At 56.0% G+C, this 16,006-nt stretch overlaps 8 protein-coding genes across 8 annotated transcripts; 4 read left to right on the top strand and 4 right to left on the bottom strand.

Annotated features, from left to right (window-relative positions):
* Nucleotides 1-1,023: 1,023 nt before the first annotated feature.
* Nucleotides 1,024-1,818, top strand: IUM83_15366 (E3 ubiquitin-protein ligase AIP2; the record flags this gene model as incomplete). Its single annotated transcript, XM_067940175.1, has 1 exon — nucleotides 1,024-1,818. One exon carries the CDS (start codon nucleotides 1,024-1,026, stop codon nucleotides 1,816-1,818), a length of 795 nt encoding a protein of 264 aa, XP_067784587.1.
* Nucleotides 1,819-2,149: 331 nt separating this feature from the next.
* On the bottom strand, nucleotides 2,150-4,716 carry IUM83_15365 (Neurochondrin/leucine-rich protein (Neurochondrin); the record flags this gene model as incomplete). Its single annotated transcript, XM_067940174.1, has 5 exons — nucleotides 2,150-3,382; nucleotides 3,448-3,996; nucleotides 4,075-4,231; nucleotides 4,321-4,381; nucleotides 4,485-4,716. The coding sequence occupies 5 exons, from the start codon at nucleotides 4,714-4,716 to the stop codon at nucleotides 2,150-2,152; spliced, it is 2,232 nt and encodes a 743-aa protein (XP_067784597.1).
* Nucleotides 4,717-4,866: 150 nt separating this feature from the next.
* IUM83_15364 (coiled-coil domain-containing protein 25) lies at nucleotides 4,867-6,133 on the bottom strand (the record flags this gene model as incomplete). The annotated part of the gene is made up of 9 exons (XM_067940173.1): nucleotides 4,867-4,963; nucleotides 5,044-5,167; nucleotides 5,242-5,329; nucleotides 5,398-5,475; nucleotides 5,544-5,585; nucleotides 5,659-5,721; nucleotides 5,788-5,839; nucleotides 5,919-5,997; nucleotides 6,109-6,133. 9 exons carry the CDS (start codon nucleotides 6,131-6,133, stop codon nucleotides 4,867-4,869), a joined length of 648 nt encoding a protein of 215 aa, XP_067784586.1.
* A 655-nt stretch (nucleotides 6,134-6,788) lies between these two features.
* IUM83_15363 (putative GPI-anchored serine rich tenascin-like glycoprotein) lies at nucleotides 6,789-7,979 on the top strand (the record flags this gene model as incomplete). The annotated part of the gene is made up of 1 exon (XM_067940172.1): nucleotides 6,789-7,979. One exon carries the CDS (start codon nucleotides 6,789-6,791, stop codon nucleotides 7,977-7,979), a length of 1,191 nt encoding a protein of 396 aa, XP_067784600.1.
* Nucleotides 7,980-8,844: 865 nt separating this feature from the next.
* On the top strand, nucleotides 8,845-9,744 carry IUM83_15362 (putative GPI-anchored serine rich tenascin-like glycoprotein; the record flags this gene model as incomplete). The annotated part of the gene is made up of 1 exon (XM_067940171.1): nucleotides 8,845-9,744. The coding sequence occupies one exon, from the start codon at nucleotides 8,845-8,847 to the stop codon at nucleotides 9,742-9,744; it is 900 nt and encodes a 299-aa protein (XP_067784601.1).
* Nucleotides 9,745-11,566: 1,822 nt separating this feature from the next.
* On the bottom strand, nucleotides 11,567-13,435 carry IUM83_15361 (Choline/Carnitine O-acyltransferase; the record flags this gene model as incomplete). Its single annotated transcript, XM_067940170.1, has 1 exon — nucleotides 11,567-13,435. One exon carries the CDS (start codon nucleotides 13,433-13,435, stop codon nucleotides 11,567-11,569), a length of 1,869 nt encoding a protein of 622 aa, XP_067784596.1.
* A 364-nt stretch (nucleotides 13,436-13,799) lies between these two features.
* On the bottom strand, nucleotides 13,800-14,486 carry IUM83_15360 (Choline/Carnitine O-acyltransferase; the record flags this gene model as incomplete). The annotated part of the gene is made up of 1 exon (XM_067940169.1): nucleotides 13,800-14,486. The coding sequence occupies one exon, from the start codon at nucleotides 14,484-14,486 to the stop codon at nucleotides 13,800-13,802; it is 687 nt and encodes a 228-aa protein (XP_067784599.1).
* Nucleotides 14,487-15,602: 1,116 nt separating this feature from the next.
* On the top strand, nucleotides 15,603-15,952 carry IUM83_15359 (Small nuclear ribonucleoprotein E; the record flags this gene model as incomplete). Its single annotated transcript, XM_067940168.1, has 2 exons — nucleotides 15,603-15,668; nucleotides 15,740-15,952. 2 exons carry the CDS (start codon nucleotides 15,603-15,605, stop codon nucleotides 15,950-15,952), a joined length of 279 nt encoding a protein of 92 aa, XP_067784637.1.
* Between the last annotated feature and the right edge of the window lie 54 nt (nucleotides 15,953-16,006).

Genomic DNA, 16,006 nt, shown 5'->3' with positions numbered 1-16,006 from the left:
ATTTTCTGATGAGCTGGCACTGTTTACATCATCGACCATAAGATAAGACATGGCTGCTTTTTTAGCTGACTTGAACTAGAATTCTTCTCTCGCCCACGAAGCGCATTCAGCGCTGCTTCGACGCGACGGCTAAAAAATGACGGCGAACGCTGTCGAGTGGACGCAAGCTCGCTGCAGGCTGGGGCGGGTGCATTGCCACCCGTGGATTCGTTCTCGCTAGCGCCTGCGAAGCGGTCCATTTCAGGATTTCTGCATGAGGAAACTGGGGTGCCTCGGTTGAAGTTGCTGTTGCTGCTCCTCCGTTTTGGAGTGCAAGTTGCGAAAATGGACGGTATTGCCGGCTGTGTCATTTAGTTAGTTTAGCTCGGGTTCCAGCAGCGCTATTGCTGTGAATGCGCCTACGTTCCCACGCCACTGGCATCGACTGATAATCCGTTTACGGGTCAAGTTCTGTCTTACCCGACTAGTCGGTCTTGACTTGAAAAATGTATGCATCCAAAAGCATGCAAATCGCTCATCAATCACGACTACGTAATCTGCCAAGCGTAACTTAGACACACCAGAAAGCGAGGCCTGCAAGGCGGGCACTCGCAAAACTAACGCGGAGCATTAACGGCACGGCCTCAAAATAACATTTGCGGCCACACGCGCGCAGCCCCGACGAAAATACTCCCGCCATCTCACCCGAGCTAGCGCGCATTGCCGGCGACACCCCGCAACTGCAGCCCAAACGCGAAAAAGCCGCCTGTTGCAGCAACAAACCGCAGCAACAGCAACCACCACCACAACAACAACAACAACAAGCGGCAACAACAAGCAGCACAGCCGTCCGAGAAAGTCCGCGCGCCGGACCATCACTCGTGCTGCACGCAGGGGCGTCTGATACTTTCGGAGGACTGTAGCCAGGCCAGCTTCGGCTTCAGCTCCAGCTTCGCTAGCTCCAGCCAAGGCTTCAGCTCCGGGGCCCAGCGAGAAAGGGCGACGCACTCTAAAATCTGCCCGCGAGGACGCAAGCAGGCGGCCATGGACCTCGCCATCCGCGTGAACGTGCGGTACGCCGCCCCCGCCAACTCGCAGATCAAGGACGCGCTGCTGCTGTTCAAGAGCGCGCGCTGGGTGCACTCCATCATCCGCTACATCATCCCGCAGCTCAACAGCGTGTCGCCCGCCGCCATGCACCTCATGGAGACGCTCAAGAGCAACCCGGCCGACGTCCGGCAGCAGCTGGACGGCGAGCGCGCCGTGTGCGTCGTGTGCATGGAGGCGCTCACGTCTCCGTGCGCCGAGCTGCCCACGTGCTGCCACCAGTTCCACGAGCGCTGCATCGAGCCCTGGCTCAAGATGCACAGCACCTGCCCCACGTGCCGACACCAGCTGCCCACAGACGCCTACACGAGCTACAGCGTCTACGCCATCAACACCACCATCGTCTTGCAACAGTCCCAGTCCAGTATGCCCGCAGCCGAGTTGTTGGAGCTGCCGGCCAGTAACCAAGTCATCCGAGCCATCGTGAACGCGCGAGTGAGGAGGAACGCAGCCTCGGCGTCCGCTGCTGGAGCGAGCGTCATGCCGAATGGATCCCTGTCAAGTGATGTACCGATTTTCCAGACAGAGCCGCCCGTCATGAACGCGAGTGTGTTGCAGCGCGGCTCCGGTCTGTCTGCCACGTTGCCGCCCTGCATCACGGAGCCTGTAGTACCCGTGATGCACCGGAATGCCTCTCGACGTCGATTCCGGGAGCAGGAAACGATCCGGGCGATCGACAAGCGACGTCGGCTGAGCGATTCTGCAGAGGAACAGGATATCTCGACGTCGTAAGTGTGTGGACCGGCCCCTCGCCACTACTAGAATGAGTCTCCCGATTCTGTTTTGACACCATAAGATAGACCTCGATAGTTAGCAGAAATCACAGTCAAGTGGAAGCTACGCCAGCGACGCAAACCAGCGGCGGACGATGCAGACGTGTTCACTATTCGTACAGTCGGCGTTGCCCTCTCGAAGGAAAAGAGAGCGCCTGCTTCATTGAGAAACCTATTTAACCCAACAAGCTAGGTAGAATATGCATCACAAACACACATTCGTCTTCCATGCGTTTTTCTCGTGGGCATGCTTCCAGCCCTTGGACGTCTTGAGCCTTGTAGGCTCATTATCACCGTGACAATAGCTCCGGCGTCAAAATCGACCGCATCGAAAGTACGCGCATGAGCTCAAACAGGTCCGCCGTTGACTCTGTCTTCGCGTCAGGAGGGTGCTCAACGATCCAGTCGACGATGTGGTTGAACGGCGTTACCAGGCTTGCAATAGCAGCCGGCAAACGGCACGGGTGCTGCTTCTTATCTTGGAAATGACTCGCAATAAAGAGGACCACACAAACTACGTGCAGGAGCATGACATAGCGGTCATCTTCGCCGCGATTTTCGACCGTGAGATTCTTGTCAACCATTAATCGAGATCCGCTAGCACACGCAACGGGCAGAAGGAACGTCAGCGCTCTAAACCAGTCGAGCGCGTTGGGAACACCTGACGTTTGGGAACCGCCAGTGCTGTCGTTGCCTCCACGGATCAAAATGAGGTTGATTAAAATACCGAGACATAGAGTCAGGGTCGACACGTTGGCAAACTCGGTGTTGCCATCGGCAATGTCGGCGCAAATGGTGCAGCAAAACTGCATCAAACGCCGCAGGATATCCACGTTCTCGGACATGATGGAAGCTCCATCAGGGAGCGCGCTAAGCTGGAGCAAACCCGGGAGCAGGAAATGCAGCTGATCAATACTGCTATCTGTTTTGTGAATCATAGCAGCCTTCTGCATCATCTGAGAAACGGCATCCACCTCGTCGTCCGAATCAACTTCGTCGTCCGAATCAATGAGTTGGTTACTGTCAGACTTTAAAGTCTGGACTCCGTCATCCGTCACCCAAGCCAATAATGGCTTGTAGCAGACCATGAATGGAACCAACTGAATTACCAAGTCGACACTGGTGTCGGAGTCCTCTGCGATCCAGGCGCTCACGATACGCACGCTAGCGCAGATCACAGCATCTAAGTGGTAGACTGTTTCCGCATGTGACTCGCGCAGTTCACGGTATCGGTGGGTCTGCACATAATCCCGAACCAGCGTCAGTAGTTCCAGCACAACAACGAATACTTGGTTGAATGTTCCCTTCATCTCCAGCAGGATATCGTAAGGAAGCACGAGGTCACTCTCGTAATTTGAGACCAGGCCACTTATGACCATTTCCACGATTCCATAGCAAATCGGCAGTATTGCGAGCACGCGTTTGACTTCCTTTTCGCGCCTCTCAGATTCCTCCACCGACTCTACCTTGGCCTCATCAACTTGAATCAGGGATAGCTCCACTTCATCCAGCATGATTTTGATCTGTGCAGTGGACAACACATTAGCGTACTTTAACAGGAAAAGCAAGTGCACAATCAGAAACGTACCTCAATAGAGACAAGCTTTAGCAGGAACAGAATAAATTTGCCACCCGACACTTCATCAGGGGGTGTTTGGCTGCGCAGTGTTGTGCCCGGAAGCATCCACGATGTTCCAGAATGCTGCATGAGCTGGAAAATAAGTCGCAAGCACTCGTCACGTTCCTGATGAGGCCACTTTGCCCTTAGAAAGCGCAGCACGCCGGTGCGGATATCAGAGAGGCACTGTGAGCTGAGCAATTCCACTGGCGCTTCGCCTATCTCGACTAGCCTCATGTAGCTGTTCAAAACGGCTAGCACCTGGATGGCAGTGTCGCCCCGAACATACGAAAAGTTGGAGCAGACAAACTCGAAGTCATAGCTGTGGATGTGAGTCCAGACTTCGGGCTTTGTAGCCATGCCGCCCACTATACCCCAAAGATCTCCCACCAACGTATCCGTCTGCTGCTCTTGTTCAGCTGACTTGCTCTCAGCAGTCAAATCTCGACTCGAGTGAGATCGGCTCAGCTTCTTCATGGCGCTAAAAAGACGACCAAGCACGCTTTCGTGCATCATCACCTACGCAAGAGCACAGGCACGACCCCTCAGGCACCACCCACACGCAGGAGCATCCAGCGATTGAGCTAGTTGGCGCACCTGCTGCCCCTTTTCGGTGTGGGTCAGGCCTGCCAGAATGCGCACACAATCCACGGCAGACTCATGTGGCGTCGAATGCGATGCTAGTTGCTCCAGAATGAACCTCACAAGCTTGTCCTGGGCGAACTCCTTGGCCACGTCCGGGTCCGAGCAGAAGCTGAATGAATCAATGCAACGCATTTCACTGTAAACCACACTGTGTACAGCAGATATCGCAGCCGAGCTATCAACACCATCTTCCTGTACCTCGCGATTAAGTTAAGCCCGAGACTTTGGAAGGACGAGAGCGTCTCAACTTCGTCGGGGCCTGCAGCACCGGAAAAACGGGCGGTGAAAGCCACCGTTAACAGGGGGTCGAAAACCTCGGCACAGGGGTTTCAGCAACAAGAAGCTCAGCACTGGGGGCGCACCTTTGGTGTGCAGCAGACGCAGGAAGAAGCTGACGCCGACGGTCGTGAGCACCTGGCGCCTTACCTGCTGGAGCTGCTCGGCCGGCAGGTCGCCCAGCTTCGTGACCATGAGCAGCCCCGCGAACTTGTGCTCGTCGGTTTGTCCTTCCAGCATCCGCATGCACTGCGCGATCTTCTCGGCCGACGCAGCGGCGCTGGCGTCTGCCAGCGCGCTCGCGCTCTCGGCGGCCATTTCCGTGGAAGCTCGAGGCTGACAATTGGTTGCCCGCCAAAAGGCAATTATGGTGTGGTAGACATAACGTTTTCACGAGATGGTCATTTGACGAAATTTTCAGCAAAAGTATTGGTTTTGAATCCAACTCCAACTGTTCGGCGGAACTATTCACATGAAGTCCTCCTCGTACGCGTTGACGCTGCTGAGGTCCGCGGCCGCCTCCAACTTGTCGCCCGCATCGATATTGTCCCGAGACATCAAAGAGCTGCATTGCGCGGCGCAGTCAAAACGATTTAATTAGGTTGAGACATCCACAAAAACAAGCAGCACAAATCAACAACGTACGAGTAGCTGCGCAGCTCTTTCTGCTGCTTGTACTCGAGCTTTGACTTGCGTTGATCCGCCTCCAGTTGCAGGCGCTGTTTCTTGCGCTCAGCCTTGTACAGAAGCTCACGCTGCCGGCGCTCCTCTGTACAGTGAAGAAGACGGCATTGTCAGAAGACGCCGCAAACCGCACCCTCTGCGACCAATGCCACGATGTACCTTCCAGGTCGGGATGGAACTCCTGCTTCGTCTTGTTGAGCATCTTGATGATGTCCTTGTTTTTCTCTTCGACCTTGTAATGCCGAACCTATATGGTAGCATTCACCGTGGCTCCATCAGCATTGAGAAAAACACCTTTTCAAGGCTATCACTTACTCGCTCGGGGTGGTGAAAGCCCACTTGGCCAACCTCCATGGATGGTGCCTTCTTCAAATTTCGCCACCTCGTGTAACACTAAAGGGGTCAAATGGGTCAGTTTCCCATCACTATCAGTAAAGTATGAAGGCAATCTGAGCACGTACAACAGAGACACTCTTCTTCTTGCTCCCTTCGATCGAGTTTTCCTGCAATAAAATAGCACCATCAGCGCGATGACCCCTCCCCCTTAAAAAGAAAAGACCGCAGGAATCAACCAACCTTGACCAGCTGAGCACACTCCTCGAGACAAATCTCGGAAACGTCATCCACCCTCGTTTGCCCCTGGATACCACACACACATTTTGTCAGTATCGAAAAAGACGAGTTTACTAAGAAGACACGTCTGACCAGTGGAAGGCGGAGGTAGACGTGGGCAGATGACAAGTCATCAACGTGGAACCTGTAGGAAAACGGCAATCAGTAGCCCTGTGTCAGCTTCTATAACTACATTAAGTCCTAATATGAGCAGTATGGCGTACCAAATGTCTTCCATGAACCCGTAGCGGATGAGGTCTTCGTTCTCGAACTTGTCCTTGCCCATGTAGATGGTGTGGCCCTCTACGCGTGAGTCCAAAGACCGCGTAAGCCATGCAGCGCATTGGAAATAATTCACTCATTGTTAGCTCCACGCTAGCTCATCTCGACGCATTCGCCGCGGGAAGCACGCACCGGAGGACGTGAAGTAGAACACCATGGTTGCTGCGGCCGTAATTTCGTCTGCAGGGAAGTGATAAGCAATTGCGCGGGGTGCTATTTCAGCCAATCCTGCACTTCCCAACAGCGGCGCCGCTTGATTCGCCAAAATAAGTACCGGTAGTCGCGGTATGCAAGAGGGAGGGCGGTATGTGTGTGGACGGGTCGTGGACCGGATCTTTTTTCTGTCCGAGCCGTCCACGCTCAGCGGAATTTGGGCCGACTGACGAGACGAGCGCCGCGCCGCGCTGGCATCGCTGCATGTACTAAGAAGGCTGCTGCTTGCACCCCGAAACTCGCTGTCCAGATGACCAGTAGTGTGTGGCGCCGCGCCGAGGACGAGATGCCGCGTCGCCAGCGTCCGTTTTGCTGTTTTCAACCAGGACTGCCCCTCCCTCTGCTCGCGCGGATAGGGGATGCAAATTTCCACTTGACTTGCGTTCACTATGGGCGCGATTAACGCCTGTCACGTACGTGCGTTGCAGTCTCCGCAGCGGAATTATTGGCCCTAGCTCCGCTGCGCGTCTGCGGCCTGTTTGCGGAGCGTTGCAGCACGGCGGTTGGGCGGCCTGGCAACCCAACGACCTGCGCGAGCATTTCCCCATTTGCCACACCGGGCTCCCGCCGCCGCCGTGTACCTGCTGTCCGCCGCTTCAATGAAGTGCATCCGCGCGTTGGCTGTGTTCGCCGCCGCCCTGGCCATGGGTGTGGACGGGGCCGACGACCCGGCCTACTACTGTACGTCGGACTCGTACTGCGAGAAGAACTACCCGGGCACGGCCTGCATCTCTGTCAACGTCTACGGCGACGTCATCTCCAAGTGCACGCCCAACACGGCCAAGCGCCCTGCATGCCGCGGCGCCACGCCTGGCTTGTGCCCGTCGTACCAGAGCGCTGACATCGGCTACCTGAACGCGCACTGTGTGTTCGTGTCGGAGGAGAACCTGTCGCTATCGTCCAGCGGCAGCGCCACGAGCAGCTCCACCTCAGGCCGCCGTCGTCTCATGGGCGCGGCTTCCAACGCTTCCTCGGCTGGTAGCAGCGCTGCTTCTTCGACCATCACCGCGTCCTCCGGCTCTGCGGCAACGTCCTCGTCTTCGACGACAAGCAGCGGCAGCGGCGCGACCGGCATGTTCACCACCACCATTAGTGGAACAGCGGTGACCGGCCAGTTCGTGTGCCTGGATGTTTCCGACTGCGCCAACAAGGCCGCGGACCCCACCACGTGCGAGCCCACCACTTGCCAGTCCCCCAACTCGAAGGAGGTCTGCACTTACCAGGGCACCTGCACGTACAAGAACAAGAAGCAAATCACCAAGCGCAGCTGCATGTGCTACGCCGGTTTCGACGGCGACAAGTGCGAGAAGGAGGTTTCCAACGCGTGTGACGTCGACTGCGGCACCGGTGGTGACTGTGTGGCCGGCAAGTGCGTGTGCAAGAAGGGTTTCGACGGCAAGTCGTACGACGGCAAGCAGGGCAAGCCCAACCAGCGTTGCACTCGCTGCACGAACGACCTGGCCTGCCAAAATGGCAACACGTGCAACACCGAAACGGGCAAATGCATCTGCGGCCCTGGCTACACGGGTGACACTTGCGGTGCCACGGAGGACTCGTGCACGACACGCACGGATTGCGGCATTGGCGCTTGCCAGGTTCTTGCCAACGGTTCTTCGGCTTGCTACTGCCCCTTGTGCAGCCCCACGTGCGCGCTGTGCGATATGAGCATCAACTCCACCTTCGACTGCTCGACATGCCCCACCGACGGTGCCGCATCCATGCAATCGTCCAAGCTGCTGGTGTTTGCCTCGATGTTGGTCGCGATCATGCTCGCCAACTTGGTTCTGTAAGGGAGCCTCCACTCGAATAGTAGTACGGTCCTCCTCGGACGCTCAGCTTGGAGCACTAATTACGTAACATGATCATTTACTCACCGACGTTGCTGCGGAGGTCGTGTTGGTGCGTTGCTCTCTCGTGTCACGGAGCTCGGGGCCCGGACAGACAGCGACGACTGAAACTCGTTGACGGCATCCCGCGAAGTTGAGGCATCTAGGATCTGATTCACTGCGACGGCTTGCGTTGGGTGGAAGTTATCCTGTCAAGTGCTAAGAATCTTGCTGAGATCCCATACATGTAAAATTCCAGCAGCATGGGCCGCTCACTGTCAGTGAGCCACTGATGCAGTGACTTGGTCAGTCTCACTGCGCGGCAAAATCCTCTCCTGAGGTTGAGCTTGCAGGTAAAAACCGAGCTGAGCAGGATGATGTCGCCCTCGTGGTCGGGGCGTCAACCACTATGATACGGTAGGCACGAATGGCAACATCTGCATTGACTGGAAAGATGGAGCGAAATCGTCGGTAACACTGGAAATGAGCTAAAGCACAAAGAACGTCAACTTTGAAATCCACGCGTGTGCACTTGTATGTCCGGCGAAGTCTACAACAAACGTTGTTCAGCGCACTTCATAATTTCCTTTACGTCCACCGTACCAACTCGGCTATCATGACATTTATTCTGAAAGTTGCCGCTTTTGCTGCTGCCGTCGCAACCGCTGCAGTGAATGCAGACGAAGAGCACCCCTACTATTGCACGTCGGACTCGTACTGCGAAAAACACTACTCCGGCACAGCGTGCATCCCCGTGCATAACTATGGTGTCTCCAAGTGCACCCCAAACACGTCGAAGCGCCCAGCCTGTCGAGGCTCCCAACCGGGCTTGTGTCCGTCGTACCAGAGCTCCGACCGAGGTTATCTCAACGCTCACTGCGTCTTCGTGTCGGAAGATTATCTACCTGTGTCCTCGAGTATCAACATCACAAGTGAATCTGGTTCGAGCCGTCGGTTCTTGGCGGTGGGCTCTACTTCTGGGGCAACAAACACCGACACCGGTAGCTTTGCCGATGAGACGTACACGGTGAAAGTCAACAAGGAGAAGGTGACCGGTCAATTTATCTGCCTCGAACTGTCCGACTGTGAGAGCTTGGCAGCCGATGCCAGCTCGTGCTACCCCAGCGCATGCGGTTCGCCCGCATCCCAAGAGCAGTGCAGCTACCAGGGGACATGCTCCTACAAGAACAGAACCGAAGTCACCAAGCGAAGTTGCTTGTGTTACGCCGGTTTTGACGGTGACAAGTGCGCAACCGAGGTGTCGGGGGCCTGCGACGTTGACTGTGGCACGGGTGGCGATTGCGTTGACGGCGAGTGCGTGTGCAAGAAGGGATTCGACGGCAAGGAATATGAAGGCAAGAAGGGCAACGCTAGCGAGCGCTGCACCCGATGCACCAGCGACCTTGCCTGCGAGTACAACAACACCTGCAACACCAACACCGGCAAATGCAATTGTGCTGCCGGGTACAGCGGGGATTGGTGCGGCGCCGTTGAAGACTCTTGCACAACCCGCACGGACTGCGGAGTCGGCGACTGCCAGGTACTATCAAACGGATCCTCGGCTTGCTACTGCCCCTTGTGCAGCCCGAGCTGCACGATGTGCGATATGACGGGCATTTCCTCGTTTGACTGCTCGACGTGTCCGACTGATGCCGCTGCGACCTTGGTGTCCTCCAAACTTTTGGCGTTTGTGCTCGTTGCGGCCGTGGTCGCCACCTTGGCTCTGTAGGGGAGCACTCTCGAACAGTAGTACATGTACAGGCAGTAGTGAAAGAGCTCTACATTTTGCGAGTACAATGCCATCGCCAGTTTTGCTTTAGCCACCCAAATTCAGTCTTGAGCCATGCACGCACCGCCGAGGAAGCGTAGGTAAGGCTGCATACCGAAGCTGCCACAACCTACCACCCGATTCCTGGCTGGACACCTTGCAAAGATCACGTCACTGACGGACAGAAAGCATTTGCGAGGTGGACGCGTACGACGGTGTGAGCGGATGGAATTCCCTGCAGATCAATTGAGGGAGCAGCAGTGCAGCACCCACCCGAGCAGCGCAACGCCACCTATGCCAACCGGGACGTTCTCGACAGGAAGGATGCCGGTCTGGCACTGCCAGTCGAGAACTTCCTCTACACCCCACACGAGCTGCCATCGGCACCGGCCTCATGAAGTGCCTGCGCGCATTGGTTGTGTTAGGTGCCGCGTTCATCGCAGGTGTCGCCGCTGATGATGATCATCCGTACTACTGCACCTCGGATGCCTACTGCGAGAAGAACTACCCGGGCACGATCTGCATCTCCGTCAACAACTATGGCGATGTCATTTCAAAATGCACGCCCAACACCTCCAAGCGCCCGGCATGTCGTGGGGCTCAACCTGGACTGTGCCCGTCCTACCAGAGTTCCGACCGTGGCTACCTGAATGCGCACTGCGTGTTCGTGTCGGAAGAAAACTTGTCGTTGTCGTCCAGCGGGTCAGGCTCAAGTCGCCGCCGCCTCAACTCAGAGGCCTCACCCTCAGGGTCTGCCTCGGCGTCGTCTGCAACCTCAACTTCGGCTTCCTCTTCGGTGTCGTCTACTTCGTCGTCATCCCCGTCGAGCGGAAGTGGAAACTCCACTTCCTCTTCCACTTCGAGCAACAGCAGTGATGCCGATGCATTGTACACGGCAACGATTGACGGAAACGAGGTGACGGGTCAATTCGTCTGCTTGGACGTGTCCGACTGCGAAGGTAAGGCCGCGGACCCTAGTACTTGCTATCCCAGCGCTTGTGGGTCGTCCAACTCCAAGGAACAGTGCACATACCAGGGTACCTGCACGTACAAGAGCAAGACGAAAATCACCAAGCGTACCTGCATGTGCTATGCTGGCTTCGAGGGGGATATGTGTTCAACCGAGGTTTCGAACGCGTGCGACGTCGACTGTGGCACAGGTGGTGACTGCGTCGACGGTGAGTGCGTGTGCAAGGAAGGATTCGATGGCAAGGAATACGACGGCAAGCAAGGCGCTGCAAACGAGCGCTGCACTCGCTGCACGAACGACCTCGCGTGCCAGTACAACAACACTTGCAACACCAATACAGGAAAATGTGTTTGCGCGGCCGGCTATAGTGGTGACACTTGTGGTGCTGTTGAAGACGCGTGCACCACAACGGACTGTGGAGAAGGAGACTGTCAAGTGCTTACGAACGGATCCTCGGCTTGCTATTGCCCCTCGTGCAGCCCTTCGTGCACGCTCTGCGAGATGCTGAGCAATTACACCTTTGACTGCTCAACTTGCCCAACTGACTCAAGTGTGGCGTTCCAAACCTCCAAGCTGTTGATATTTGTTTCGGGATTTATTGCTATCATGCTCGCGAACTTGGTCATATAGGAGTACTTAAGTATGTATCCTCGACACGTTCAAGATCGTTACTTGCTATCACAACGCAAGACGAACTCAAGAAGCAAGACCGCATACGTGTAATCGTGCATGTAGGCGTCGAGACAACCAAATACATTTGTACGAGGTTCGATTTCAGCTACCATCCCCACTCAACGTCATTCTCATCAACTATCACGGAGCAGGGCTGTCCGCCAGCGCCTTAATGGTGTCAAGAGAGCCTTCTAGCGCTTTCTTAAACTTCTTGCCATCCGAGATGCCGCTGTCCTTGTAGTTCGTCAGGCTTACATTGATAGTCTTGTTTTGAAGCAGGTATCCCACGCCATAGCCGTGAGGCACCACAGCACCGAAGGAGAAGTACTGCAGGAACGGCGTGGTCACATTGCTCGAAGAGATCAGGAAGTTAGTACTTTCGGCCCGAACGGGGCTGGCCAAAAAGTCACTAGAGACCCCATTCTGGCTGGCGATCGAGTTCAGCGCCGTCAGGTGACGGTCCACACCCAGTCCTCTCTGCGCCATCTTTGCCATCTCAACATGGCGGTTCACGGCTGTCACGAGCAGTTCACGCTGGGTACCCCCAGCAGCACCGGCCTCAACACCCTTGACAAACGCTTCGGCCGCGGGGGTTGCAGAGCGAATGGTCTCCGTACGTCCGTGATGGAAGAGGCGGGTCGAGCAGGACTCGTACGTGGGTGCAATCTTGCCATGCGTGCGGTAGAACGCGAGCTGAAGTGCCATCTGCGCGATGCCGTCCGGACTGAGCTTCCACTGCTTGCAGTTGTTCTTAGCAAAGTTGTTGTACACCAGGTACTCCGAGTTGAGGTTGGCCGAGAAGTCGGAAAAGTGGTCTTCAGCCTTCTTGATATCCTCGACCAGATTGTTCGAGAGCTTCCAGCTAAGTTTCTCGGGTTTGGTGGCTCCAACATACTCGGGCATCTCCTCGAGCGGTGCAAAACCCGAATCCGAGTCGCGCATATCGTGCCAGCACTCGTGCAGCCAGCGATTCCAGACCGTACCGTCCGAGAAGGAGTGCTCAAAGTTAACCGTCAGGTGGCCGTCGGGCTGTACCATAACTTGCAACTTGTCAAACCATCGGTGCGAGCCTTGACCGTGGAGCGACAGTTCCATACGCTGTTTCATATCAGTGGGGTTGCGATCCTCCAGCACCAGTACGAACAGCGCCGAGTCGATCACCTCCAGCGTCTCGGCATTCACCGGGTGGTGCGCCACCAGACCATCGCGAATCTGTGCCCACGTGTCACGCTCTTCAGCGGTGAGCGTGGACAGATCCAGGTCGTCGTGACTCCCCTTGGACGAAGAGTTCAAGATGGAGTCCAGCTGCGCCTCAAGCTGCCTCTGGGACAGCAACTGCTTGCCATCGGGGCTAAGCACGTTCAGCTGATAGAACTGGTTGCCCTTCATGACGACGATGTGGGACGCACGCGGGTGGGACGTCAGCACGTCGATGTCCTTCTTAGGCACTTTGGCCGTGCCGTACTGGCGGGCAAAGCCAGCCATGCACTGGTTCTTGTCCTGCTCCAGCTCGCTGTTCTTCACCTTGGCCCACCACTTGACCATGGAGCGCACGAAGGCGGCGCTGCGCGGCACCATGCCCTGGAGGTTGCCGTCCGTTTCATCCAGCAGGCCGTACGACGGATTCACGTTGATGGGCCCCTGGTAGCGGCCTCCGAGGTACATCTTGTCCCAGTCCTCCTCGATGTAGCTGAACGGGTAGGCGCGGCCCATGGCCTGCTTGAGCTCGCGCTTGAGTAGCAGCTCCTGCAGCTGGCGGCCCTCAGCTCCCTGGAAGGCCTTGGCCAGCTCCGCGTGCGCCTCCCAGTCCTTGGCATCCACGAGCGGCCGGACGCTCTCCAGGTAACGCTGCACAGTCTCCTCCAGCTGCGGCACCGCCAGGCGCGGAAGGTTGTACTCGTTGGTGAGCAGCATGCGATTGAACCAGCCGGGCTGCTGCTGCGCGCCGGCCGCAGAGCTCAACGTGCGTGCGCGGGACGCCAGCGGTCGCATCGACGTAGGCACACGCATGGTCTCGAAGGTCTGGAAGCTGCGGGTGCTCGGCTGGGGCGCAAGTTGGCAAATGATCGCCTAAATCCGCAGGCCACATTGCGGTACCGTATTCATCGTTTATAATAATATACAATTCGATTAGGAAAGTGTTTATGTTTCGAAGTAAAATACACTCAATTAAATGGAAAGGCATGTATCTGTTTACAAAGGATATAGAAAAATGGCGTGTTGACATCGAAATTGGGAGCGAACTTGAAGTGGCGCGCTGACGTCGACATCGTCGTGGAGATCCGTTCGGGCCGAGATTCGCAAGGTTGCAATCACGGACTGCTGCAAGTATGTTCACATTCGTTTTGGCGCTGGGAGCGCTACGGAGACTATGCTAGTGGAGCACCACGCGCTTTTGGGCGAGGTAATACCGCCGGAACGCCGTCGGCTTGCCAGTTCTGCTGATGCTGACGCTGCTACTGCTACTGTGCGTCGGGGACACCTCTGCGCTAGATGGTTCACTGACGCTGTCAGCACTGGGAACGGCCACCAGTCCCGATGACGAACCTGTCGGCGTACCGCAGATTGACGTGCACGCTCCAGACTCTTCGTTTGAGCCCTGGTTTCCTGACGTGAGTGGCGGCGACGCAGAGGGAGGCGACAACTCGCACAGTCGCATTTTGGCAACACTCTCCTCAACGTAGGCATCCCGTATTCGTGCACGAGTGTGAAATGGTTGCCTTGCAGTGGTGTCGTCGTGACTCGCGAGATGAGCCTTCAGTGCCGTGTACTTGCCGCGTTCCTCCGCGACTTTTTGGGCCATGTCTCTCTTTTCTACGACGAGCTCTTCGCAAATCGATTTCCAGTACCGCGCCTGGTCCTTCATGCTCGCCTCGATCGCTTTCTGTGACGCTGTGATAGCTGAGTGCATGTCTTCCAGCTTGCGAGTCGTGCTGTCCAGGAGCTCCTGCTTGATGCGATCCATCGCCAAGCGGGAGTTAGTCATCTCTTCCTGTAATGACTGCAGTTCTTCCGCATGTTTGTGTTCGTACTTCTCGCGGGTTCGCTCAGCTTCACCCATTCGAGCTTCAAATACGCGCTGGAGGCCCAACATTTCTTCATGAGATTGTGTCAAGAGATCTGTAAGCTCAACTTCCACGATCTCTTCAGTTGGGCTCAATGGTGCAGCAACTGGTTGGGCTTCTAGAAGCGCCATTCGTGTAATAGAGACCGGTGGAGGATCGACAATGCTTTCGTGGTAAAATTCGCCGCGCGAGGTATGTGCTGCTTCTGGCTCGTAACACCGTGTCGGCAGCGAGAATTCTTGCATCGGATTTGATGACGAACAGGAAGACGCGAACGAATGGATCGTGCTCCATTCCGAATCCTGTCTATCGACGTCAACATAACTAGAGGGCAATTCAGCGTCGACGGTAAGACCAGCCTCTTTGCATATGGATACGATGGAGGCAAAGTTCTGCTGTGCAGCCTGGATAGCGGCGTCCGTGTCCTCTTCGTCGTACGACCATCGGAGCGCTGTCTTGCAATCAGCAGCCAGTTGGTTCAATGCTGCGGCTGCGGCGTCGAGAAATCCTTCGTCTTCTGCCACAAAGCAAATGCTGGCGACCGTGTCTGACTCGGCTGTAGTACAACAAACCCTGCCGTTTAGTTCGGAATCACCACTTAATCAAGAAGACCCAGCCGAGGCATGCTTCCTTACCTGAAGTATCAATTTCGTCAATACATCGATCTGATGGTATCCTGCTGGCATCACAGCTAGACCCCGCGCGGCGCGAGCGTGACTGCATCATTGCAGTTGTCCGTCGAGTGGGGCAGCAAGTGCCGCTAACTTGGTCGTTCCATTCGAGCTGTTACATGTTGAAGCAATACTTTCAACCAATCACAGATACATCCGAGTATCATTGGCCAAAATGTGCTCAGATATAACTCTGTATTTCAGCCAATGTGACCGCGATTTGGACGACGGCCCCAGCCCAGCGCTTTTGTAGGGGGAAAGCACCGCAAGACAAACAGGTGCGTGGGTGCTGCGGCCTGCGGGAGCCTCTGTGGACGACGGGTCTGCGTTGCGCTGGTAGACACCAACACCAACTACTGACCGACTGCTGTGTGCGTGCCGCTGCTTCTATCAGATAGAACACCGACCCGTCCGACGCTCCGAATCCAGCCAGCAGCCACCATGAGTACCAAAGTGCAGAAGTTGATGACCCAGCCCATTAATCTGATGTTCAGATTCCTGCAGAACGTACGTGGCGGCGTGTCCCTATCTTCCTCTCCTCCTGTGCTAATGGCTTATAATATTGGCGATCTGTACAGAAATCGCGTATCCAGGTGTGGCTCTACGAGCAGGTGAACACGCGGATCGAGGGCCGCATCATGGGCTTTGACGAGTACATGAACCTGGTGCTGGACGACGCCGAGGAGCTGGACGTGAAGAACCTCAAGCGCACGCCGCTGGGCCGCATCTTGCTCAAGGGAGACACCATCACGCTCATGATGGCTGTCGACGCCGCCAACGGATCCAACTAGCCGAACGCAAGCAGCCACTAAAGAATATTTTTTTCCTGCCTCGCCATTTTGCCT

The sequence above is a fragment of the Phytophthora cinnamomi genome (genome assembly GCF_018691715.1).
Source record: "Phytophthora cinnamomi strain GKB4 chromosome Unknown Contig87, whole genome shotgun sequence".
In the NCBI taxonomy this organism is placed as follows: Eukaryota; Oomycota; class Peronosporomycetes; order Peronosporales; family Peronosporaceae; genus Phytophthora; species Phytophthora cinnamomi.
Note: the sequence above shows the minus strand (reverse complement) of the source record. Positions and strands in the feature narration are given on the sequence as shown.